Here is a 25,795-nt window from a genome sequence, read left to right on the forward strand (position 1 = left end):
TGCTTAAAAAAATATGAGTGTAATTTTTATATCTGTATCAATATGATATGTTTTATTTAGACTTTTTATTTTTTATTGTTAAGATTTAAACTTTTTAGTTTTTTCTTTGACATTTTTGAAGAAACATCTATGTTTTACCATTATTTTTTATAAACTTTTATTTCATTTTTGCAGGTTGTGGGACTTGTGCAAATTTTAATCAGCAACAAGATTTTGTGAAGAAAACAAGTATATCTACATTCTATATAAATAGTAACACAATGATTACAATTCTTCACATGAAAAGTGGGCTCCACAAAGCGCCACATGGTGTCGCTTTAGACAATAAATTCAGAAAAGAAATTATAAACAGCCACGCTGGTATGTTTTCACAAGCTACAGGTTATTTTAATGTTGACGAATTGACTTTGTGGTACTAATTCTAAAGTGCATATCGAGTTGTTTCTATTTGCATTTAAATCTGAGCTATACAACTGAACACAAAGTAAGGACCCTTTTGGGAAGTGTGACGAACCGAGAACCGCCCCGCTTTTACAGCTCTGTGTCTGTGATGTAGCTCCAGATGAAAGTTGGCACAGTCCTGTTGGCTAAAGTGTCAGGAGATAAATAACGCATAACTAAGGAGCTTAAATGAACGGAGGGGCATAACGTCCGCTTTTCAAGAAGCCCTCATTAAGGAGCGACATTATGTTTTCACCCAAAATCTGTTTTGAGGAGTGCTGACTTCTTCCTCCTAAAGGACTAATGGAAGTTGACATCTGCTTTGAAAACCATCTGAATTCATGGTAAGTCACAATCAGAAACAGTTTGTTTCTTTTCATTGCAGAAACAGTTAACAAGACTCAAGCTGGTGACCTCATGCGGGGGATTCGCCCACCTTTTGGGATCGGTGTCGCATGAAAACACCAGCGAAGAGTGCGTTTGGTATGACGGCTCTCACTAAAGATGAACTGCGCTTTCTGTTTGTGTTTGAATTGTCCCAAGGATTTCGTAAGGCCGATGAGTTTAGTCATGGATGATCGTGGATCCCAGCCCCGTCCGCGGAGCACGTCCTTGAGGTAAGTACTGCAAAAACAGTCATCGAGAGGGGCTGCTGTAAAAACGTTCAAAAAAAATAATTAAAGCAGTTTATTTGTTACAAGAAATGTTATTCTTCTTAAGCTTAGAATATCTTTATGTATTTGGAGAATTTCTTCCCGTTTTTGTGCAAAAATAACATTCGAAACTTTCACCTGTGCACACAACCAGCTGTATTCCCAGCTGTTTGACGCATGAGCACAATGCCACCTTTGTCACTAAATTTACCGAATTTTTAACTTACATTCCTTAAACTCAGTACATTTCAGAGGAGTCAGGGTTGCTTCAGACGTTTCAGCCTCTGAACCCTCCTCATTTCCTGCTTACAGTGTTGTTATTATTATTTTTCCTTCTTCTGAGAAATACCCCCGACCACATGCAGAGGTCATGGGAACTATTTTGGAGGCTAAACATACAGCCTCTGTCACTGTGCTGTACGTGATGATTGTTGTGGAGGTCACGCATCCACTGGGGTTACAAAGGATATTGTATCATAAACACATCCCCTTCCCTCCTTCCAAGAAAAAAAAATGGTGCTGGTGAAGTGCTTGGTGTGACTTGATGGAATTTCCCATCAATTTTGGTCCATATAGAGTCATAGGTGATGTCAGCTGCTTCTATTACTGTGGTTGGAATCATTAAAAAGTGGAAAGTGAGTTTCCAGAGCCTTTTCGACGTCTCGTTTCACTGTTTTAGCAATTTGTTGCCAATTGGCTGAGATTTTGAGATGAAATTTAAGGTGACAGTCAAGACCAACTGCTCAAACTTTCCAACCCTGGCTTATTTTTACTATCTTGCATTTGTGAAAAAAAAGCTCGCATGAAAAAGTTCCCCTCTTATTTTGACTTGCAAAGAATTACACTTTTCTTATTTTATTTCAAGTTATAGCTATAAACCTCAGTGTATGCCATTTGGATTTTGTGCAGCACAAAGCCATCAGCTTGTATATTCAGGCTCTTTGTGTGAATGGAGTGTCAACTCCCAGCTTAGTCTTGGGTCTTATGCTTCTAACAGGATTTCTGACAGGAATGGCCCTGTATAGTTCTATCCATCTTCCCATTAACTCTACCGAGCATTGATTGTGTGCTTACCGCAGAGAAGCACTCTCACAGCAAGATGCTGCCACCAACATGTTTTGCTTTGGGGGTGGTGTCTTCAGAGTTAGTTGCAATGTTAATATTCCACCACATAAAGCCAAATTTGCCGAAAGTAATTGGTTGATAGTTATTTAGCAATTATAGAACGTTGACTGGAATAACTAAAATCTATAATAGAGAAGAAGCTACACAAAATGAAATACATTTTGAAACAGCATCAACATCCCTGCTAATTTAGGTGGAAGGACATGTCTTAGTAGGTCTGCAGTTACGTCATGCTTTTTTCAGTTTGAGATGATTAATTCAAGAGTGGCTCTTTATTTAAACTTCTGCAAAACTGTATCCTTTACCTGCCTGGTGTGTTCCTTGGTCTTCATGATGCTTTGTTAATTGTTCATTAAAAAACCTGTGAGGCCTTCAAACAACATACTGACAATAAATTGACTCGATTTATAATTGTGTAAGATCTGAGGACAGTTAGTTGCAATGGCCCTTACTTAGGGTTGTCAGTATAAAGGTTGCTGAACGGAAGCAAGTTTCTATTTGTATAACTTGTTTTCATCCATTTCAATTATGTACTAGGTTAGTCTGTCTTTCCAAATTACTCCCAAATCTCATTAAAGTTTGTGACTTTACTGTGACAAAGTGTGAAAAAGTTCAGGGAGTGCACATGCTTCTGCATGGTACTGCATGTTCATATTTTATAAAGTAGTTTGTAAGTCAATTTCTTGGTGGGTTAACCACTTTTCCATCCTCAGCTGGGGTGTGGTGGAGATAGTTAAAGACATATGTTCTCCATTTATTTGCTTTTATTTGGGGAGACTAACCTGCTGCTTCTCTCCTTTTCAAGCGCAGCCATACGGGAACATTTTCAGTGTCCCCCGAAGCTTTGCTTCATTTGTTGTCCAAATACTGACCCTGCCAGAATCAGTTGGCTGGCTGATTTAATACAGAAATGTTTGCTGGCACTAATGCAAGTATTATTTACCTAGAAGTAGTGCTAGCAGTATTGCAAAGTGGTGTTGTTGAAGTGTTTTTGGGACCTATCTTTTTAATGTCAAGAAAAATACTGTGCTTGCATGACACTTTTACAATAACATTCTTTGTTGCCAAAGAGAAGCATATTGGTTCAGTCCTCTGACAGTGCACAGCTCTGAGCTGGCCCTGGTAATTGGACACACCTAAAAGCATGATCTCACATGGCTGGCTCTCCTTAAGGGCAGAATGTGGAACTGGTTAAGGTATTGTGAATCCCCACAGCTGTTTCCTGACATGCAGGCAGTCCCAGGGCACAGCTGCTCACATGAGTTAACAAATGGATAATATGGCAAGACTTGATGGTATGAAATGAGTTATTTAAAGAATTTGGGCAAGCACAGTTGAAACGCCAGAGTTAAGACACAAAAATCACAAGACGCAGACAAGACTAAGGCGTATCACATTTTTCTTTTTTTTTTTTCCATTGTAGTTATCCCCAGAGACAACAAGGCCGTCTTCATTTAGAATCATGCATAATTTGATAGTGAGCATACTGCCTGCAGATTGCCCACTCACAACCAGTGGGCTCAGAAACCAATATAAAGAGTGTCATTGAAAAATATCCACCCACTAGATGAAATAAAGAGGGGAAAAAAGCCGTACACTTCCAGCAGAGTTTAACGAGTGAGTGTTTGAATGCTGGAAAGTTTTATCTCATTGATGCTTTCTCAGAAGCCAACTTTCAGCAAATGTTGAATAATAGCTGGCCTTTTTTGCTACTCTGGGCTCATTAATAACACATTAACTGTTAACACCAGAAGATGACCTCTTTTAACAGTAAAGAATTTCATTAAGCATGGTTCTTATAATAAACCATTTTTTATTTACTTATCTCTACTGCTTGGTGTTTCTGTTGGCTGCAGCAACAGATTTGTTGCACAGTTTCAGGTTTGTGCATTAGTTCAATAGACTGGAAGACATGGCCCCACGTTCTTTCTGTTGTGCACTTTTCCAGGCCATAACAGTTGGATGCTTCCCACTCTTAGCCTGACTAACACTCACAATGATCTCACATGAATGAGTCCTTTGTATGCTCACAATGACAAATTTTGCATATCTCCAATAATATTCAAACTTTTCATGCAGCAACGGGGCAAATTGCCTCAATTTGCTTGACCTTCATTATCAATGTTTGTCCAGTTTAGATGAGATATTAGCAGTGAAAGGCGTGCCAGTCCTGACTTGCATTCCTGTTTCTTTTAGTCCAATTCTACATTTCAATCTGGAGAGACTCAGACGGAGATAAGAAGACAATTAGAAGAGTTTACTGACAACCAGAATTTAAAGTCTTTGGCGCTCGGGCCCCGGCTGGGGATAACGGTTATCGCAGCGTTAGCGATAGGCTTCAGATGAGCATTCCCGATGCTGTAAGGAACGTCATCCCCCAGGGCCCGGCACTGGTGGTGGAGGTTGAAGAAGGGTGCGGGCCTCAGGACCGGGTGAATGGAGGAGAAGGGGTGGTGGTGGGTTGAGCTCGGCTGGAGAGCGAAGGACACCATGAATGAAGGTCCTTATCAGCTGGGACTTGGTCGATGATTGGACATGACGTGGCTTGGTCCGGCGTTGATAGGTCGACGGTTGTGGGCAGGTCACTTCAATTAACAGGTCCTGGTGGGGATAAAAGAGTCTTCCAGTTTGAATTTGCACCTAGGCTTCATTTTGTCATATTACAATGTCAAAATTAAGATTTATTTTGTTAGGATTTTACGTGCTACATTGTCAAAAATTGCAGTAATTGCAAAGTGGAAGACAAAAGTGGTGTTTTAATTTGTATTTACTATGTAAAATCTGAAGTGTGTGGATTTATATTCAGCCCACTGATTCTGTACTTTCAATAATCAGAGTTTGATGCAAGTAAAATCCTTTAGCTGTAAGTTTTTATGGTTTGTATTTACCAGCTTTCCAACAATGGAGAGAGATTTTATTCTTATTTTTGCAAAATGGCTCAAGCTCCGTTGCATACAGAGCATCGGTGAACAATAATGTCTATGTCTCAATTTTATTTATGGCTGGACTTTGACTGGACCATTCTAACACATGAATAAGCTTTGTTCTAAATCCAGGATATCCCACTCCAGTCCTTACCAGTCAATGCCCTGCATTTTTGAATGTATCCAGGCTGAATTAATGACTGAATAACTTACTCCCAGTGTACCAATGAGCTATTCTTTTGATTCTGATGTGATGAAAAGGAGGTAACTATAAGCAGGACATCAGCACTTAAGAACTGGGGATCTAAAACTAGGGCTGCAAGATATTTGAAAATCCTGCATTAGTGATAAAATTGGTAAATATTGCGATAGTAATATTAGTTGCAATATTGGTCTGTTTTCTTTGCTTCTTATTGTTCTCATCTCTGAAATTTTGGATAATGTCATTTGTGCCTGATGTGAGCGTCTGTTGCTGTGAAACTCTGTCCAACTGGCTAAATTTTACTCTGTCAGGAGAAATGCATGTTCATTACATATGAAATATTTGCCACAATTATTGTTGACCAAGCAGTCAACAATAATTGTTAATAATTATAAGAATAATTTTCCAAGTGAAGGTTTTCATAGAAGGTTTCCTAAAAATATGTTTTTGATATTTTATATTTTTATCTGTAAAAAACAATTATAAACAATATACATTTTTCCTCCTTCTCAATTATTTGCTCCTTTGTGTTGATCTGCTAGATAAAATTGAAATAAAAGAACTTGCAGTTTGTTGAAATGTGAAAAAGTTCAAGGGGTGTGAAAACTTTTGCATGACACTGCACTTTTGCAGGGCACGGAAAAAGTTTCGACATTTTTTCTGGTTGCCAAAACAAATTTGTGGCAACCGGAGAAATCCCTGTCACAGCCATCTATTATGGAAGTATAATGTGGAAAATGTGTGTATTCTATGATGTGGTTTTCTAGATGGCACTGTCACTGTGCATGTGTTTGGGAAGTGGTCTCCATGTGGCCACTTGTGTGGCTTGCAGTTTTCATATTATCACACTGCTAAAGCACAGATAGAGTGGACCTTATCATTTCCCAACAAGAACGTATCAACCGGCGAACCACAGCATGACACTAACAGGAAACCAGGGCCACGGTTTCAATGAGGAGTCTAGATCTGACAGCAAACATTAGTAAGTAAAAGGAGGAGAGCTACTTTGTATTCAAGATCCACACAATCTGTGTGTCCAGCTGTATTTTCCACTGCACCTTGCCTCTGAGGTAATGCTTTTCTGGCTATAAACATGTCGCTCTCTTTATTATGATTTTAGAAGACATTAAGTGGACATATAAGGATATTTGTCTGGTGCCTCACTTTAGATTGTATGCTTGTAATGACGTTAAGTTTTTGGGTTGTATCATTTCAGCACTTAGCCTTCTCTTCACATTTAGTTTTTTAAAAATAAATATGTCTGTTCTAGTTTAAAACCACTGTGCCTGTCCACTTTGGAAATCTCAGTTCATGTGATGAGCAAAACATGGAGCCTATGCTTTTGTGCCATTGATAGATGCTCTTTTGTAGACAATGCTGCATTGTTTCAGATGAAGGGACATGGATTTCACGGTTATAATTATGGCTGTCTTCATCTCAACTAAAATGTTTCATCTAAATGTTTGTCGCACTTTGAAATGCACAAACTTGGTTAAATCATCAGAGACCAGAGTGAATTACTGCACCTTATCATTTCTGTGTATTGTGTAACTTGAAAGGACCTCCTGATCACCCAACCAACTGCTTCTAAGTGCATTCTCTTGAGATGTGTGTAAAAATGTGCAGCAACTGACACAAACATGCATTGTGTTCACTCTGAATTCTCCTCCTCCCCCTTTGTACGTTCATTGCTTTGATATGGTGCAATGTTTAGAGGAAAAATATTTGAGCTGCGTGGAGATAAGGACAGGGTAATGTACCATAGCAGATCCCAGTTCAGTGTCTCAAAGGAGATTTGGAAACTAGAATGAATGATTTTAAATCTAAGTAAAAAATCTCTTTCCCTCCCTGTTGACTTTTAGCTCTTTTGATCTTTCAGTGCTATAATAAAGTGTGCAGGACTGATGTTAAATGAAGCTGGGCCAGATTATGACAAGTGGACATAATGACAGCTAAAATGAGTACTCCACATAATGATGTAAGGGGACACCCTGAGACGTTGAGTTTTTCCAGGCTTATGCAAGAAACTGCTGCAGAGAGAAAAAAAAAATGTTGTTCCTAAAGTATAAACGATACACTTAGGAGGTGGGAAATTCTCATAAGGTCCCAGAGCTCCTTTTTCTAACAAATCTCCTCCCATCCCTCACTGCTCATGAACTAAAGGCCTTTCCAGACCCTCTAAAATGCTTGTGTTTACTGTGAGTGACCTCTTACCAGATTAACAGCTGTGTCTCTGGCACTGTGTTTTGTCTTTCCTCTGGAACCTCTTCACCACTTGAGACTAGCAGTTTGTTTTATGCAGTGAAACACAAGGTGCAGACATAACTTTACTTACATTCAGCTTAAGGATGACTCAGGATAATAACAGCTGGTTTCACATGAAAGTTTGAATGTGGTTGTTTGACGAAAATAAGGCAGAGAAGGGGTTTTAATATGTTAGGTAAGGGGGTGGGGGAGGTTAGGAGGTGACTGCCAAATACCTGCAAAGTCTGAGTATGCCAAGACTTTTGTGGGAGGAAATATTTGTTTAGTTCTTTTATCAAATTGGCTGGAGGTCTAGTGTGGGCCTCCCAACTCCCAAAGCCTTCCAGGAGGGTGTTGGCTCTCATCAGAGCCCTAAGAGGAGTCTGATTTTAGTTGCTGATTAGCTGATCATGCAAAAACAGTGTTTCCTTGAGCTCCTTTCCTTGTAAATGAAATAATGTAATGGTATTTGACTGATAGCTCAACAGCAAAGGAAGCACATTTATCAAAATACACTTAGATTTGTGAGAAAACCTATCAAAGAGAATAGGTTATGGAAGGCTAGAGCTCTATAAGTTGTTTGGAAAGGTGGAATTTCAGAGAAAGTTTGTAAGAATTTATGTCCATTCAGCATCATATAGTGTTGAAAAAACAGGGAGTAGAGTTGCACCCATCAAGGTTTGGAGCCAGACTATCGGTTTTGATAAGCTTTAAGCTTTTCTACTTTACGTGAAAATGCAACTATCTTCACAATAAAAAGTAAATATGGTGTTGTGAAAGTAGTTTCCCTTTACAGAGTTTTTTTTTTATTGCTACATGTGTCATTTACTGTCACATACCAGAATTTGATATTTTCAGTTATTTGGTTCTTCAGCATTTTCCAGTTCTCCTGAGGTGAAAGTTTGCAGAGCACGTCATGACATTTTGTTGCCACATTTTCGAGAATCTGCAAAAACAAACAACTATTTTTAGAAAGTCGCCAACTTTGTGATGTTACTCAATTCTTCATGGATAGCTTCCTTTGTTCCCACTCATTTGTCTTCCTGCAGAATATTATTACTTTGGATTTGACTGAATTTGTTTTCTGGATAGAAACTTTAAGAGGTTCTATCATAATGCATAGCCACAATGAAACTGCAAGCACCTTAATCTGCACTACAGAGATTTGTTATTATTTTACAGTACAGCTATGTAGCACTTGTATTCTTGTACATTATAACATACCTGGACTGTAACTGTGACTTGGATTTTCACTTTTATTAAAAAAAATACTTCATTTTCTGAGGCTTTATAGCTCCAGCTTGTTCACATCTCCACTCACCACCTACCCTCTTATCATTTGACAGTATTTAGTGGTGATGTTTGCAGAATGGGTTGCACATTCTTCAGTGAAAGCGCAAAACTACTGATAAAGTACTGCCCTGATTTCACAATGGAAAAACGTATTGCTTTCATACCAGATAGTGTAAAGTTTCCAGCACAAAGTAGCCATTATTACAGTGAATTAGGCATTCAGCACATTTAGAGTATGACTCATTGCAGAAAGTGTACATCAACAGAAACGTTACTGTTTAAACATTGATTACAGTAAAAGGCTTACAGGAATAAAGTTAAGGGTTGTAAAAAAAGATTTCTGATTTTGATGGTAAAAGAAACAAAGTAAATTTTATAATTTAATATTGTAGTGATGCTCACAGAGTACATCTTTCAAACTTGTTGCTGCAAACCATGCAGGGACAATCAGTGATTTTATTTGTCAGCTGTATCTTGGACAGAAGTACCAATTGTAAATGCAGGAAACAGATGCAATGTTTTGAGCAAGATAAAAACATGAAATCCTCTAATTAGTCATTTTCTGGTGGACTATTTTGGATAAAAGTGTGATAAGTACACTGATTGGATTTAGATAAGATGTTTTGAAAGTTGAATAAAGCTATGCAAAAAAGATCTGTTGCATTGTTTTATTAGTCTTACCCTACCACATCCCACAGCACTTTATTTAATATGGAAGAATCAAGATTTTTGAAGCATTTGCATCCAAGACGCAAGTCCTGCACTGACTAATTTAGAGTGAGTAACATCCAGTGGTTTAGATGAGTAAGTTTGAGCAAAATCACAGTTCTATTCTAAACAATGACATACTGATAAAATGGAATGTTTTGAGTTCATATCTGTAGAGTTTTTATTTTACAGAAGTCATTGTTTCTTTTATTTCAAAGGAAACATTTGTGTGACTTTTATCTATTACTACGATACTTCTAGGCAAGTTCAGTTTGACTTTAAAAGTGTCAGAAAAAAACATTAAATTTGTCCCAAGTAAACTGGGTTATTTTTTCTGTTGGACTCTTGAACTTTAATATGTAAACCACAATTTAGATAATCTTTTTAGTTACAGGCTTAGGACTTCTTGAAAATTTTACTTTCTTTATGACTGCATGTAAAGAAATGCCCTTTACTTCCCAAGGCATAAAAAATAAATAAGCTTATCAGAATGGAGATAATATTTCTTATACAATTTTCACAACAATTAGGATGCTCATTAGATCTTACAGTCAAACAATTGAAAAGTGTAGGGTCACAAGCAAACAGTTTAAGGCGTCAAGGGTCATTTCCTTTTAACTTTTACCACTCGAAATTCGATTTGCACCTTTACAACTCCTTGTAGAATTTTGTGCTACTCCCACCGATCACAATATTAGGTGTTCTTGTTAAATTGCACATTAAGTCATTCAACAAATCAGCAATCACATGGCAGGACATTAATGCATTTAGGCATAGATGTGGTGAAGTCAACTTGTTAAGTTCAAGTTGAGTATCAAAGTGGCACATAAAACAATCTGCTCATATATTTGGGAGGATTTCTTGGGTTTACAAAGAATGGCATGAAAGAGAAAAACAATCCAGTTAGTGGCATCAAACATCAAACCTTGAAGCACATGGGGTTCAATTGCAGAAGTTGCACTTCATAACAAAAAATTGTGGCTGCAATTTAAATAGGCTCGCCAAAATTGGACAATATTAGATTGTAAGCATATTGCTGGTGTGCCTCACTTTTAGCATTAAGAGTCAGAATGTTTTAGAAACAACAAGAAAGCATAAATTCACCCCGTTGTTAGGTTGTTAAGGACATGGTACTGTAAGAATGCAGCCACAGCCTGCCTGCATATTGTTGTGGAGCATTTCTGTCTCTTTATGACCAAACTTTATCCAACTTATGATGACTACAACAAGCAGGAATATATTGTGTGACATGGTGTTCCTCAAAACTGGTTTCTTAAACATAATAAGTTCATCGTACTCCAAAGTACAGTAAATCTTTTTTACTGTACTTTGTCACTTTACTGTAAAAGATGTCAAAACAACAGAGCTGTGTTGGGTTTTGGTTACACAAAGATTTGCATCATGGGTATGCAGTCTACAAATATGCAGGAACCACATCGTGGTATAATGCCAATGTGGACCAAAATCTTTGTTGAAAATTTTCAGACACCTAGTTGAATATATGCCATAAAGGCACTTCTCATAGCAAAAGGGAGTATAACATTTCACAAACAAAGTGTACCTAATAAAGTGGCCAGTTGTAGGTTATGTTTTCAGTTATTTGTGTGCATTTAATAAGTGAGGGAGACAATTTTTAATGATCATCCATCATGTTCAGACATAGTCAATCATCACAGTTGGGAAATACATGTTCTTTGTTCGCCTTGACTCACTATCATTATGTTTTTGCACAACCGACGGTCCTTTAACGTGGTTTGGGAGTGAGTCAGTTCTTCACAAGTAAGGTGTGGTTTTAAACTGTTGGCATTGTTTGTTTTTTTTTTTTCATAAGGAAAATAAAACAGAGGAGTACAACCTGATTTAAATTAATGAGACCCAGTGAGAAACAAAATCACTATCAGGAGTCCCTACTTAACTTTCTTTTAGTTTGTAAATTGCTTCACTTCTCAGCAAAAAAGAAATAAGTAAATAAATTTGATCATTCAGCAGATCCAAAGTCCTGTGAGCCCATGCTTCTCTTTGTGCCTGCTAGCTTGGACCCTGAGGTTCATGTCTGCAAAGGTGAGGTAAAGCTGCTTACCTCTCTGCTCAGGACCAAAGAGAGAGAGAGCGCTGCCAATTCAGCTTTTGTAGAATTGCAGCTAGAGGGCTGGTGGAATTTTAGGCAGAGGGAGACAAATTTCTGATGTCACAGATTAGGGCGTGGCATTAAGGTGGGCCTTTTAAGGCTGTACTGGCAGAGATCAGTCTGTTTGACTTCTCATGGGAGAACATGGCTGAAAGGGGAATTATGTGAGTGGGAACCAGCGTGCGCAGAAAGGTAAGAGCGGTAAATGAAATGCTGGCAGCTTCACTGGAAAAGCAGGTCTGTCACCTGCTCTCAAACATTTCTGCTCCTCCTCAGTGTTTTGTTTGTTGGGTTATGTGCTGTGGAAGTATGAAGCAAATGATTTCTGGCCAAGTTTTCTTTCATTCAGGGAAGTTTCAATGCATGTGTTGTGACTTGAAAGCCAGGGTGTGTTGGGCCTGCTGCACTGTGGCATGTTTAAGCCTGTATATTTGATTGTATAGCTGTGCTACAGCTGCTGGAGTTGTTTTGGTCAGTGGAGCATTGAGCTGTGGATTTCGTTTCTTAAAATAATCTGACGGTATGATTGAAGAGGAAAGACTTCTATTAAAAAAGAAAAAAACAAACAATAAAAACAAATTGTTTATATCTTGTACATGAACCCACCATTTCCAAGGGGCCATCACACTACCCAGCAACTGTTAACATAGCACATAAGGCAGTTTTGCTAATCCTTCATATTCTTTTCTGCAACTCAAAGAGAGAGTAATATTTCTTGACAGCTTTTTTTTTTTTTGTAGTTTTGTTAGTATTTAATAAAAATAAAGTTCATAAAAATGCTGAATGTTTCTTTTTCTTGTTGAAGTAATTCCAGATGGAATGAAGGGTCTGACTTTAATTCTGTTGGACTGTTTTAGTGCTTTTCTGTTTTATTTTTTGTTTTTCTACCTTTCTCCTCTACTGCCTGTGCTTGTCATTTTCTTTTTCCCACCTAATCAAAGAAGTATTTGAGGTATTTATATTTTTTTTTACAAAAGTAGACACATCTGGACATAATTTTTCTTTTTTTTAATAAGAAAAACTGACTGACCTTTTTATTTTTAACAGATTTGTTTTTACCTTCTTTCTTTCTTCTAATATCTTTGCATACATATGTTGCAGGCTTCTTTTTTCCATGCATTCAAATCTCAGATCATCTTGTGGCTGCATTTCACAGAATTCAGTTTCCTGAAGCAGAAAGTATTTATTATCTTTCAGAAAGTTTATTTATAGAATATCAGCATGTTGTCCCTCTGGGCAATGTCCTATCACCATTGCTCTTTGCAAGTAATACTAATAATTTAAGGGTACATTCTGAGTTATGATGTTTAAAAATGTGAGTGGCATGACCTCAGTGGCTGTACTTGACATTGTAACATTCAGTTCCATTGTTGGTGCAGGAATATATATATATATATATATATATATATATATATATATAAAACTTTGACCATTGTAAAGTAGGATGGTTAGTGTAATTATAAAGAATGTATGAGGAGTAATGCTAAGATAATTATAAATAATGCTTATTAACTGATGAGATGGTTGTAATTTTTATTATTGCCTTCAAGGAGACAAACGCAATAAAAACGATGGGTGGTTCTGCTGGAGTTCCCAACTTGGAACCCTCATTTTCTTTTGATTAAGTCTCTCCAGACCTCCCTATAAAAAAACTAACTTATTGATTGTTCGTTTTTATCTTGTTTTGTGTGTACGTATTTAAATGTGCATTATTTTAAATGAGATCGGTGGGAAGGAGGATTTAACATACAAGCTGAATGGGTTTTATGCAAAGCTGAACGATTTCCTCTTGCATGGGCAAAAAAGTTTTCATAATCGTGTCTTATGACAAAGTGTAAGAGGGGACATGGTGACGATCAGGCTGGTAATTACTGCGGATGTAGGATCGTGTCTGTCAGCTATTCTCTGTGACTTTCAATGGGCTTGCTTGTGATTATTGGAGCTCCCAGACTCTACCTGTAAATGAAACATCAGCACAGTCAAGCCGCAACACGTCTCCTCCCATTCAGCAACACATCAGCACAGGCCTGGATGGAAAACACACGCCACCCTCTATGTTTGTCACCTGCCTGAGGTATCTCAATTTTAAAAACACTTCCGTGTTGACAGGGCTGTGTAAACTGGGATGAGCCGGAGGTGCGACAGCTGTATGTTATTCCATGCTAATTTGTTAAATGCTTCCATATGAGGCATTTACGGGCAAATACATTGTAGCCCAGTGGTTTTAAAAAATGTTTTTATTGTTAAGCAATACTTCAGACAACAAACAAATGCATCACCAACTTTAAAATATTGACATGAAAATGACACACCATCTAACTGTTTGCCGCACTTACTGCATCAAAGTGTAAAATTATGCAGACCCTATAGGTTTAGGTTTTACTTGAAGATTAATGTGATCACCGCGGTAATTTTCAGCATTGTTCAGCTGGAATATATCTCAGACTTGCATCGATCACTGACCTCATTCTTTTCAGATTCCTCCATGAGGCCCAATTCTCTCGAATCCAAACTTTGTGAGCTCATTTGTTGAGCCTGCGCCAGAACGTCTTACACATTAATTCTTTCTCGCTCATGTTTCCAGCATCTGTATAGTATCAAAACTAAGTCCGGTTTAGATCCCAATACTGTTCATCTACAGTACATCAACAAATTTTTTTACATTGAATGGTGATTATAACTTGCCCCGATGAATCAATAGGTCTATGATAAATATTATTATGCATTTTTTTTATAATCTAAATGCACCATGTCAGGAAATCTATTTTGTAGGTTAATATTCACCTTATTTGTTTGCACTTCATTTCCTCTTTGGGTTTTAACCCAAGGTTCTTAACATGTGAATAACTATAAAACCCAGAAAATCCATTTATGCTACAAATATTTCTATCTCAATAAAATTCCAATGTTCAGGCGTGGGTAGGTGGTGCTATGTTGATCACATTTTACTTAATATAAAAATTCATGCAACAGTTTGAAAAAATAGCCATGCAAAAGCAAGTTTTAGGTTTCATTTAAACCTTTCAATAAATAAATGCCCCATTTGAAATTGTAGTGGAATATTTTGAATTATGTCAAAGAGGAGTTATCTCTTCTTTAATATTCTTTCTTTACATTTTAAAATTAAATAATTGTTCTCTATACAGCCACGTTTTATTCTGTCCTTTGAGTTTTGCAGGTTTACTAACTACATGACTAGTTTGACATTATAAATGTTTTAAAAGACTTCTTAGAAAAACTGTTGGAATATCTTAAGGCTTTAGAAATAATAACAATCCAACATGATCTGATTAAACACAACTCACTCTTTACTTCTAGGTGTTTACTCCTTTTTGTTTGTTTTTAATCTACTATAACTTGTAAACCCATTAATAATTTAGGTTTGCTGGGTACAGGTTTAATTTCTTTGGTTTGCTGTTGGTTTTGACTCAAAGATCAACAAGTCTCACCAAAATAACTGCTTTTCACAAAATGTGACAAAACCTCCTCCACTAACACCAAACTCTAGTCAACCCTGGAAGACCCAAAGGTAGAAAAACAAAAGGTTTAACCTTTTTATATGATTTGGTAGAACTACTTTGGAGATAAAAATATATGTTTTTCATATTTTGATGCAAGTTTTTATGAAATGTAATATTGAATAAAATCATTTAGAATTTTGCATAAGTGCTGCACAAAAATGAACATGCTGTAGAAGCTGTAACGATCGTCCCCCAAACAATTTATAAGACATTTTATGCACTTTTTTTTTTTGATAATCCTGATGCCATGAATCAGAGGTGTTGCTCAGTGAACGTCTTTACAGGTTGTGGTATTTTGTGATACTCTGGAGGAAACTTGTCTGCAAAATTCTCATCAGAAGGCATTGTAAAGAATCTAGCGATTCTTTTTCTGTGTCGTTGGAGTCTTTTATGGCTACAACATTCTTGTAAGGCTGAGTACACTATTGATTGATGCTTGCCAGTCGCCACTGGCGAAGCTTGCTACTCCAACACCTGTCTGGCCACTGGGAGAAGAGGTGGGGAGGGATCGCTGTGCTTTTATACCCGAAGTGACAAAGTTGTAACAACCTGTTCTGGTGCAACCAATAGGAAAATTCAACAGCCTAAGAACCATTTGACCAAAGATTCCAGTGGTGAGATGGTTTTAGGCTAAAAGAATTGCACAGACATGTCAAAATTTGCACAGAAACATAAAGATAGAGCCCTAAATAATCTATTTGACAGTTAATCAGCAAAAAAAAAAAAAGTTGCTTTGGGGGTGAGTTTCATGGCTATCAGTCCCTACAGCAATACTAATATATCACCAGTAGACATGATCAAGTGGTGCTTTTGACCTTGCATTGCTTGAATTCCTCTTTTTGAATGAGCAGTGTCCCTGTGTGAGAGGTTAAAAGTTGCCCCTCTGGAGTGCTGACTCTGCAAAAACAAGAAACCTCTTTCTATCTGTGCATAGGTCGACTAAAAGAAATGATACATGAATGTTTTCAGTGTTTCCTTTGCCCGGATTTACTGACCGGTTTACAGTTTGGTTTTTTTGTGTAACATGCTGTTTTTCATGTCAGAGTAGTCTGTAAACATGCATAATTCCTGCTGTCTGCACCTTTATTGATTTTGTTTGCAGAAATGCAAAGCTTTGACAAGCACTTGATAACCTAACTATATTTACAAAACACATGAACCTCTCTACATGAATATTCCACAGTGAGTCACATTTAGGGTTTAATTTTTTTTTTTTTTTTCTAATATCAGTATCTCTCACATGTCTTTCCATTCTCAGCCTGTTCTTCAGGCTCAGTGAGCAAATCTGTCCTCTTAGTTGTCTTGTGACTTGTGTACAAAGTGGACTCTTAAATGTTACAGCCTCAGTTCTTTGTAAAGCCTCTAGAAGAAAAAGTTGCTATTGTTGTCTGGGAGGAAACATTTTAGTGTTTTCATTTCTATAGTTTATTTTTATTTTTTTATGCAGCGCCACAATCAAAAACACTTTAATTTGTTTGCATAAAGAAATGCAGTGTTTGAAAGTGCAAACAAATGCAGCTGCAAATCTGAGACTGGCCATCTTCTTATCTAACTGCAGGGTGTCGACCAAAACCAAAGCCCCGTCCCCACCAGGACTGAAGACAGCCGATTGCTCAGGTTTCTCCCAGTGGCACCCAGGAAGCCCTCGTTTAACCATGGACCAGAAGGAAAACCTGATGGATAAAGAGCTCTCTCTTATTGTGGTTTTGCCTGGTGGAGTAGAAAAGAACACCCAAGTTGAAGGAAGGTAAGATGCATGCAGATTAACTTGTATAACTTCTGTAAAAGCCGGTTTATTAAAAACAGTTGGCGTAAATTTCTTTCTCACACTGAACATCCAACGTTTAAGCCCGACATCATGAGACTGATGACGGATTAAGTCATCACATGACGTCCTGCTTCTAACAGACTGAGTCAGATGGGTGGAGTCACTGAATGCTGTGGTCCCAGTTAACATGGATACTTGGACAGTATTAATTGCATTGTTTTTCTTTTTTTTTTTTTCCATTTTGCTCCATCACAAACATTGACAAACTTATTCCCTTAGCGTATTTTTACTGGTAGCTGTGTTGTCACGACCCAATAAAAAGGTTAAAGTAGAACTGTACCACCTAATCAGATCAACATGTCTGCATACCTCCATGCCAGAGTTTCAGATCAAGGTCTGTGTGTCTGTCTTTATCTCACAGCTCATCAAGAAAGTTTACTCAAGATATCACCATCTGTCATTTGCTCAAGGCACACCACACAAACAGTCACAGTGGGATCATATGCACCTTGGACTCTCGAGAATGAATTAAGATTGTTCTTGTTTGATTAGACTAAATGTATCTTAATCAAATTAACCAAATTGCTCAAACAGCAGCTGAAATTAGTTGCAGCTAAATAAGTGTGAGTTTTTTGTTTTGTTTTGTTCGCCAAACTCCAGTACCTCTTGCATCAGAAAAAAAACAAAACGTAAAAACGTTTTATTTGCATGCCTAGCTATCCGCAAACCAGATCATCAAGACAAATTAGATTTGATTTCATGATGGTTTTCTTTTCATTTTCAAGTACAGACTTGAAATGTGTTTTCGGTTACTGTAGACTTGCTGCTGTTTTTGCAATTTATGGTTTTACCTTGGATTTTGTGAAACCAAAATGGAAACAAATATTCCGTAACTATTTTATTGTTTGACATGGAGTATAGGAGACTTGAAATATCACCCTATTCTATAATCAGTTATTTTGTAAAAAAATAATATATTTTTTTTTATCTTTCCACAAATGTATTACATTTTATACATTACAAAGCCTGTTTTTAAGAAATGTTATCAGTGTGCAATATTCAATGATTGTTGGATATGTGTTTGTGCTTGTCTCATTCTAAGGTGGCTTTTTAAGGCGGATTGCTATTTTAAGTGTTTGAAATTTAAGAAAACTTTATATGAACAAAAACAAACTGCTTTTAAAGAAAATCTCTCTTACCTACTTCAGATTTTACCTGCTTATATGTAGTGACACACAACATAATTGTAGCCTAAATTCTTTCTATTTCCTTTTACAATTATGCAGATGCTAACTTGGCATCAATAACACTGATTGCTCTGACATTAGATTAGCTCTTAAGAAATTAAATGCCATGTTTTGAAAGCACACAACCTAAATTATGCTAAGGTTTATAATTTGTTTCCAAAGTAATCGGACTTCATGCGTACAGTTTCAACCTTAAATAAACTCGTGTCTCCCTCCTGCCGACATGTTTATAGTGGAGCAATTTGCTGAAATGCTAGGTTAAGATTAGCATGTTTACTTTCTGTTTTGGTGGAACTCATTTGGAGCTTAACAGATTTCATTACAGCACCAATGTGGTCAAACCTTACTGTGCTTCCGAAAGTTCTTCGCTTTGAGTGTTGTAAAATTCAAGCCGTCATAATCAGTACCATTGTGAAGAGTTAAGACACTGAAACGGGATTACAAAGATTTGTTGACAAAGTGAATGACATGTAATGCAGTTTTACAAGCCATGTTTTTTTTTTCTTTTTTTAAGAATTTGCTACTCATCATATTTACTCCATGTTTCTTTTCTTGTTCTTAAAAAACATGTTGTGACCTGAGGTTCAATTATGAAAATCCCAGAGTTGAGTTTCATCAAGGACTCTAAGACCACTATTTAAAGGAGCAGTCCTATTCATGTTCTAATTATGTAAGCTTATTTTTAATTTCTTTTTATTCCTGTCTCTCAGCAAACCCCTGATGGATCTGTTGGTCACACTGTGTGCGAAGTATCACCTAAATCCATCAAGCCACACTTTAGAACTGGTCACTGCCAACAGGAACAACATCAAACTCAAGCCCAATGCCCTTATAGGAACCTTAGATGCAGAAAAGGTCATATTGAAACCGAAGGGAGAGGACAAAAATAAGAAGGCTGGTCCACAGATGCCAGAGGTAAGTTATCAAAACTAATAAATTCAAGAATCCTCTTTGGAAATTCGGTGACTGACCTTCATTTTTGTAAAAACTCTCGCCTGCTGATGCCAATTCAGATTTCATATATAATAAAAACATTAAAAACAGAATTTTCTTTTCAAACCTTTTTGGCGTAAGAGACCCAATTGTCCTCAGTTATCCAATTAGTGACTCATTGTTTGTTCTCCAGACTACTGTTCGGATGGTGATAAACTACAAAAAGACGCAAAAGACGGTGTTAAGAGTAAATCCTAGAGTTCCCCTCCGTGAACTGTTGCCAGCGATATGTGAGAAATGTGAATTTGACACAGAGACCACAGTTCTGCTGAGAGACATCACATCATCAGCCCCCTTAGACTTGTCGGGGTCTCTTAATGATTATGCAATAAGGGAAGTTTATGCAAAAGACACACAAGGTAAGTTTTCTTTTAGTCAAATCATGCTGCTAATTGTACATTTAAGAATTTGCTACTTATCATATTTACTCCATGTTTCTTTTCTATTTCTGTTAAGAATAATTGGAAGTGTTTTTTTTAAGTAGTAAATCTTTAAGCTTGTTGTCTGTGTGCAGGACAAGTTGTTTCTCCTGTGTGCCTAAGCTCACCAGTCCCTGCAGGTATTTAGTAACTGCAAACTGGATTATGACTTTAAAAGACCAATCATATTATAGTTTGAACACTAATTCTGATTTGTTTCTTTGTGTTTTAGGACTGGTAACTCCAGGGAAAGATAAAATTCAGAAAGAAAAAGAAAATAAAGGCCTCTTCAGCAAATTTAGAAAAAGCAAAAAGAAATCAGACCAGGTGACTGTTGGGAAGCAAAACTTTTATCTATGTGCACTAATGTGTCTTTTCGGTAATGATTCAAACCTTTAACTCTCTTGAAGCATATTTGTGAGGTAAAAGGGATGTTTTTTTGCTTTAGCTTGCCAATGGTCAATGTTCACTGTGTTTGGAAACAGGCCTCTTATCACATTCTGATTGGATGTTTACTCTTTAAAGCCAACGACTGTCAGTGCCCCAGCTTCTCCTGTGCTTGTCAGCAAGCCTCGACCGCTCAGCATGGCCTTACCCTGCTCAAATTCAACTCCTATCGACTCTTCAACGTTCTCCGAAGTGCCAAAGAAGAGACGTGCGCCCCAACCGCCGATTCTCACGTCTCAGAGCGGTCGCTCAGACTTCGCCACCCGCCAGAGAATCAACTCTGAACCCAGCACCCAACTTGATGGGATTCAGGTGAGTGTAAGCTTGAGATCTAAGGTCTGATGCTAGCAGAATTCTGAACACTTGGATACAATAGTTAGATTTGATTTTCATACAGAGGAGTCCTTTAAGTCGCGGATTCTCGGCAGAATCTTCACTGAGGAGGACTAAACGCAAGGCTCCTGCACCTCCAACATCTACAAGAACTAACGTTGAAAAAGCTTCGTCAGAAGAGGAACATGCTCAAGGTTTGACTTTTATTTGGCCATTTTGGTTTTAAGAGAAGTTTTTTTTTTTTCATTTTTGTAATAGTACATTTATAAAATAACCTTTAAATATATTTGATTGGAATTTCTGTTGGAACTTTTAAAATGAACATCTGGCTTTTGACTTCTTTGACTCTTGCGCCTCCTAGTGGTTGTTACTTTGTGGTGCAGATGTTGGAAAACAATATGGTCCTGGGACTATACTGTGAGATTTAGGGTAATTAATAATCCAACTGGGCTAAATTTTATTTTTGTAGACTTTTTTCCCTTTTGCAAATGGAGAAACTTGTCTTTTTTCTGGTTTTGTGCTGTCCAAGTTCTTATGTTTTTCCCTTTTGGATAATATAAAGTTACCTGGTTCTAAACATACTTTCCTGTGATTGTGTGTGCCCCATTGTCCAGTTGGAGGAAACGCCACCCGTCCTGCATGCACAGAAATCAAAAGCTGAAAATATTTTAAAAATATTTTGTACCAGAGGTATTTAATGAAAGACAGCTTTTTTTTTTCTTCTCGTGTTTGTGTGCATATGCGAGATAGAGAAGAGATAAATTTGACAAAATTTACTGTGAGTAATGACCTCCTGATGTTCTTATTTATGTTTTTATCAAATTTTTTAAAAGTGCGGGACTTGCTGGATAATGCATATCCTGTGGAAGGAAACAGATTGTTTAATTTTCAGCAACTCTGTTTTTCAGTCATATTATTTTTGTCTGATTTACTTGTTTTGTTTAAGTTGAAACTTTACCTGTTCTCCTTTTCAGTTTTCAGTTGGTTAAAATAACCTACACATGACTGGATGAGAATTTCAAATAACAATGAGTTATTTTTTTCTAATTTTTTATTTTTTTACAGCAACTACAGTTTCTCCCATGCTGCAGGAGATTAGAGAACAGGAGGAGGCTGCTGGATCTGCAAGCTCTTCCGCTGCTCCCAAAACCCAGGGAGAGAATGGCGTCCTCAACGTGTCCCCTGAATCCTCGCTCCACTCACCTTCTCCAGATGCAGAAAGTGGGAGTACAGTGGAGGCGGGTGGGGAAGATCAGTGTCTTGATCTATCCTCAGATGGCAAGTACGAACTCTAGTGACTCTACATAAGGCTGTGCTATGTTTTCATCATTATGATTTACAACAGTTTTTTTTCTTATTTTAACTTTTTTCTTCTTTTTTTTTTTTTTTCCAGACGAGTGGACGGCACTGTAAATGATTCTGCAGCTCTGGGTGTTAAAAGTAATGACACAAACTCATTTGAACCCACTACCACTGGTAAGCACTTTCTCCAACAGAATTAATCACTTTAAAAAAAAAAAATATTTATTTATTTTAAAGAATGCTGGGCACATTTAATGGAAATCAGATAAAGATGTTAAGGTATAAAATTTACTTTTTATTAGCATAGCATCAAAAAATAAGAATCCAACTTTTAAGGACAGTTATTCAGCATAGGTAAAACTGTTTGTATATAAAACGAATTTACTGTGGCGAAGTTCTTGGTACTCTTAATGATTCCTTTTTCAATGAATGTGCCTGATGCATTTTTGCTTTTACCTTTAGACTAACTCAATATTTTTTTTTGTTTTTTTACTGACTTTTTCAGTGGTAGTTCACTATAACTATAGCTACAAAGGCCCATTTCTTTCAGCCAATGACTGCTAACCTACTCAGGGGCTCATATGCTGCCCATGCGACAGATGAAGCAATATAGCAAACGCAATGAGAAGTTGTTTTTTTTTTTTTCAAACATTTCTTAACATAAAATTTTTTTGTCCATGTGTACATACTTACAGGTCATATTTCATTCAGTGTGAAATTATGCTTCAGCAGTGAAAGATGTAAAATTTTAGCATCTTGTCCTTTTTTAATAAAAAATACATTCATTTTACATAACAGATGTTCTATTTCTTTTCTCCTGCAGATAACGTTGCAGTTCAAGTTGAAGATGTTCACCCACAGCCCATCTGCAAAGAGCCGAAAGCTGATGGCAATGAAAGCGGCCTACTTCCTTCTGTAAAAAAGGATGCAGAAGTTCAGGCGTCCAGTGACGCAAATCCAGAACCCCCTCGAGAGCTGCCTGATGGGTCGGCGAGTTCAGTGACAACCAGCACGCAGTGTCCCGCTGGAGAAGATGCTCTGGTGCAAACGGATTCCACGGGACTTGCTGGGCCTCCACAACAACATGTGGACAAAGTCTCTTTATCAACTGCTCCAGTCACCTTATTGCCAGCAGAGAAAAAAGATATGTCCACTTCAACAGAAGAGCTAGAACCCTCTAAACCCTCTGAAGGCGCATCTCTCCACACTTCATCAACCTCTCCGTGCAAAGAAAAAAAGTCAAGTGTGCCAGCCCCAAAGAAAGCATCGTTTATGCATGCAGCAGACCTTGAGCTAAAGCCAAAGCCTTCGAATGAGCTGACGAGAGATTACATCCCTAAAGTCGGGATGACGACCTACACGATCGTGCCTCAAAAATCTCTTGAGAGACACAGATACTTTGAAGTTGCACTGACACTGGAAGCGTCTCAAGAGTCTCCAGGAGAAGAACTTGATTCCGTTTCTCCTGGTTTGAAAGAGGACCAGGGACAGACTGTAGTTTTAAGAGAGAAAACTGAACTAAACTCTAACTTACCCAGGGATGACTTGCTGTCTAGCACAATTAATACCACTACTACTTTTAGTACTACTACACTGCAACACACTGTAAATGGAAGCATACCTGAACCTCCTCCTCCCTCACCACCCATGACTGTCCAGATCACAGACAAGATCTCCTCTGCTAATGAAGCTTCCCAAGCAGGTTTGCCAACAGAGGTCAAGGACATGAAAATTCCACCCGCAACTAAACCTAAGCCTGCTTCTTTCCGCTTGGCACAGCACAAAAAAACACCTGGATTTTATGTAACTTCAGCTGCTGAGAAAAGCCTTAGTGCCACTCCTGCCTCTGGCCTCAAGGAAACTCAAGGGAGTCCAGATAGAGCTGGCCTGCCCTCTCCACCTTCCCCTCCTCCACCACCGCTTCTTACTCCTTCTTTATCTCCTGTACAGTGTCAAGAGGAGATGGCAGAGGCCACTGGAGTTCAGCTTAGTCCGAAGCAGGATGACAAGAATGTGGCCTCTATGCGAGTGACAAGGCAAAGCAGTCTGCCGTCAAGAGAGCTGAGTGCTAGGTTAAGCTTGGAAAAATTTAGGAGCTTTGCAGCTCCTAGACCTTTTGCTCCTTCGACGCCATCCCGCTTCGCCCAGGCTGTGTCCTCTGCTGTGAAAAGAAGCCAGTCTCTGTCCCACAGTCCAAAATCACCTCCCTCCAAGGTGTCTCCGCCTGTTTCTCCAATTACAAGTCCGTCATTAGTCATCCAGTCAAAGGGTTTATCTGAACTCAAGGTTGGTCCTGAAGCAGAGGGTTGAAATGTAGTACCTTTCAAAAGTATTCACACCCCTTAACTTTATATTTTGTCGCTGTTGCGCCACAAACGTCAGGGCTTTTTAATTTTTTGAATGTTTTAATTATAAACCAACACAACGTTATATTGATTTAACTGTGAAGTATAAGGAAAATTAATCTTGGTATGTAAATATATATATTAGAAATAAAGATCTGAAAATTGTGTTGAGCATTTGTATTTACCCCCCTTTTACTCCAAAACTACTTGTCTTCATTAGTCACATAAATAGAGGAGTTGCCAAGAACGGCTCAAGAATCTGTCATGGAACAGCTGTTTGTTGATGTGCATGCCACAAAATTGATCTTGGTAGAAAAGTGGCAAAAAATCTGTATTTGAAAGAAATCTGTAAGACATGTTAAAGAGTAGCCAGCAAAACATGTGGAAAAAGATTTGTTAAAATTAAACTAAAATGTGACTTTCTTTGTTGTCTGTTATAGAAGCAAAATGCTTTGTGGTAGAAAACTAAGACTTCACATCTTCCTGAACACTTAGTCTCTATATAAAACATAGTGGAGCCCAGAATTAAGAATCAATACTTAAAAATTCTTATCCTGATGTTCTCCATCAGACTCGGACTCAATTTAAAGTGCTCTGCAAGGAAGACAGGGTGGAAAATTTCAATCTCTAGTTGTACAGAGCTGGTAGAGACATTTTGCTGTGACTGCAGTGAAAAGTAGTTCTCCAAAGTATTGGCTCTTTGGGGCTGAGTACAGATGCATTTTACCTTATGTGACAAATGTTGTGACATTCAGGGGGAAGTGAATACTTTTACAAGTTGCTATAGAGATCACTAATATAGGCGATCATTGAAGGGTTCTCTGCACTCATGATAAACTACTGATTCTGGTTTTCTTTTGAAAACTGCAGGAAAAGAGTTTAATAAACTGTGATCCTTCTGTCCATTTCTTTTCCATTTCAAATTTACTGGAGGGCTTCTATTTTTTTTCTCATATTTTATGATTTCTACATATAGTAAATACAGTATGTTTTATTTGACCCACTGACTTTAAGCAGTCTTCCGTTTATCATAAACTCCCTCTTCTCTCCATCCAGCAGGGTGAGGAGGTTACTCGGATGGCAAAAGAGACCGGACTGTAGCTGTGCTGTAACTTCTACAGCTATTTTTTTTTTCTTCACTGTAAGTAAAATCCAGCACCAGACAATATTTTATTATCCATTTCCACAACAAATGCTCAATACTCTTCTTTTAGGAGGGGGTAATCTTGTTTTCATTTTTCTCTAGAAGTCTTCATCCTGTGCTATGAGCGAAGAAGCGGTTTTCCTTTGAAACCTGTTTCCATGGTCTTCGCCAACCTTCATAGACTTTTGGATTTTAATGATTATTTTTGTTATATCATTCTTTTTATTTTAGGCTATTTTTGGCTTCTTTTATGTGACAACTTTTATGCATTTAATGTGAAGAGTTGTGATCAGTGATGGTAAATAATCCTATAAATTATTAGTGATTCCCAGAGCAATAATATTATTGGATTTATTAAGGAAATGTATTATCTAAATAATACGGGATGTGTAAGACGGATCAGGTATGACCTTAAGTAAATGTTTCCATATTTAAGTTTTAATTTCCATTCCAGTGGATTCAGAAGAGCACTGCTGTGTACATTTGTACTTGTTTGGTGATTGCTGTTATGATTAAAGCTTTTACCAAGCCACTTGTCTGTATTGTTTCCCTGCACAA

At 37.6% G+C, this 25,795-nt stretch overlaps 1 protein-coding gene across 5 annotated transcripts; it reads left to right on the top strand.

The window, feature by feature from the left end:
• The first annotated feature begins 520 nt into the window (after positions 1 to 520).
• cobll1 (cordon-bleu WH2 repeat protein like 1) lies at positions 521 to 25,769 on the top strand. Of its 5 annotated transcripts, none has more exons than XM_023337203.1 (14): positions 521 to 785; positions 985 to 1,058; positions 16,798 to 16,986; positions 18,965 to 19,169; positions 19,381 to 19,606; positions 19,762 to 19,806; positions 19,899 to 19,993; positions 20,192 to 20,425; positions 20,511 to 20,640; positions 21,512 to 21,728; positions 21,840 to 21,922; positions 22,572 to 24,034; positions 25,153 to 25,234; positions 25,340 to 25,769. In XM_023337203.1, exons 1-13 carry the CDS (start codon positions 783 to 785, stop codon positions 25,192 to 25,194), a joined length of 3,006 nt encoding a protein of 1,001 aa, XP_023192971.1. In that variant the 5' UTR covers positions 521 to 782; the 3' UTR covers positions 25,195 to 25,234; positions 25,340 to 25,769. The 5 variants fall into 5 exon arrangements, with proteins under 5 accessions (XP_023192971.1, XP_023192970.1, XP_014326602.1 ...); XM_023337202.1 differs by having other exon boundaries at positions 522 to 785; positions 25,150 to 25,234; XM_014471116.2 differs by lacking the exon at positions 521 to 785 and having other exon boundaries at positions 931 to 1,058; positions 25,150 to 25,234.
• Positions 25,770 to 25,795: the final 26 nt, after the last annotated feature.

Source organism: Xiphophorus maculatus, chromosome 7 (genome assembly GCF_002775205.1).
Source record: "Xiphophorus maculatus strain JP 163 A chromosome 7, X_maculatus-5.0-male, whole genome shotgun sequence".
Taxonomy (NCBI): Eukaryota; Metazoa; Chordata; class Actinopteri; order Cyprinodontiformes; family Poeciliidae; genus Xiphophorus; species Xiphophorus maculatus.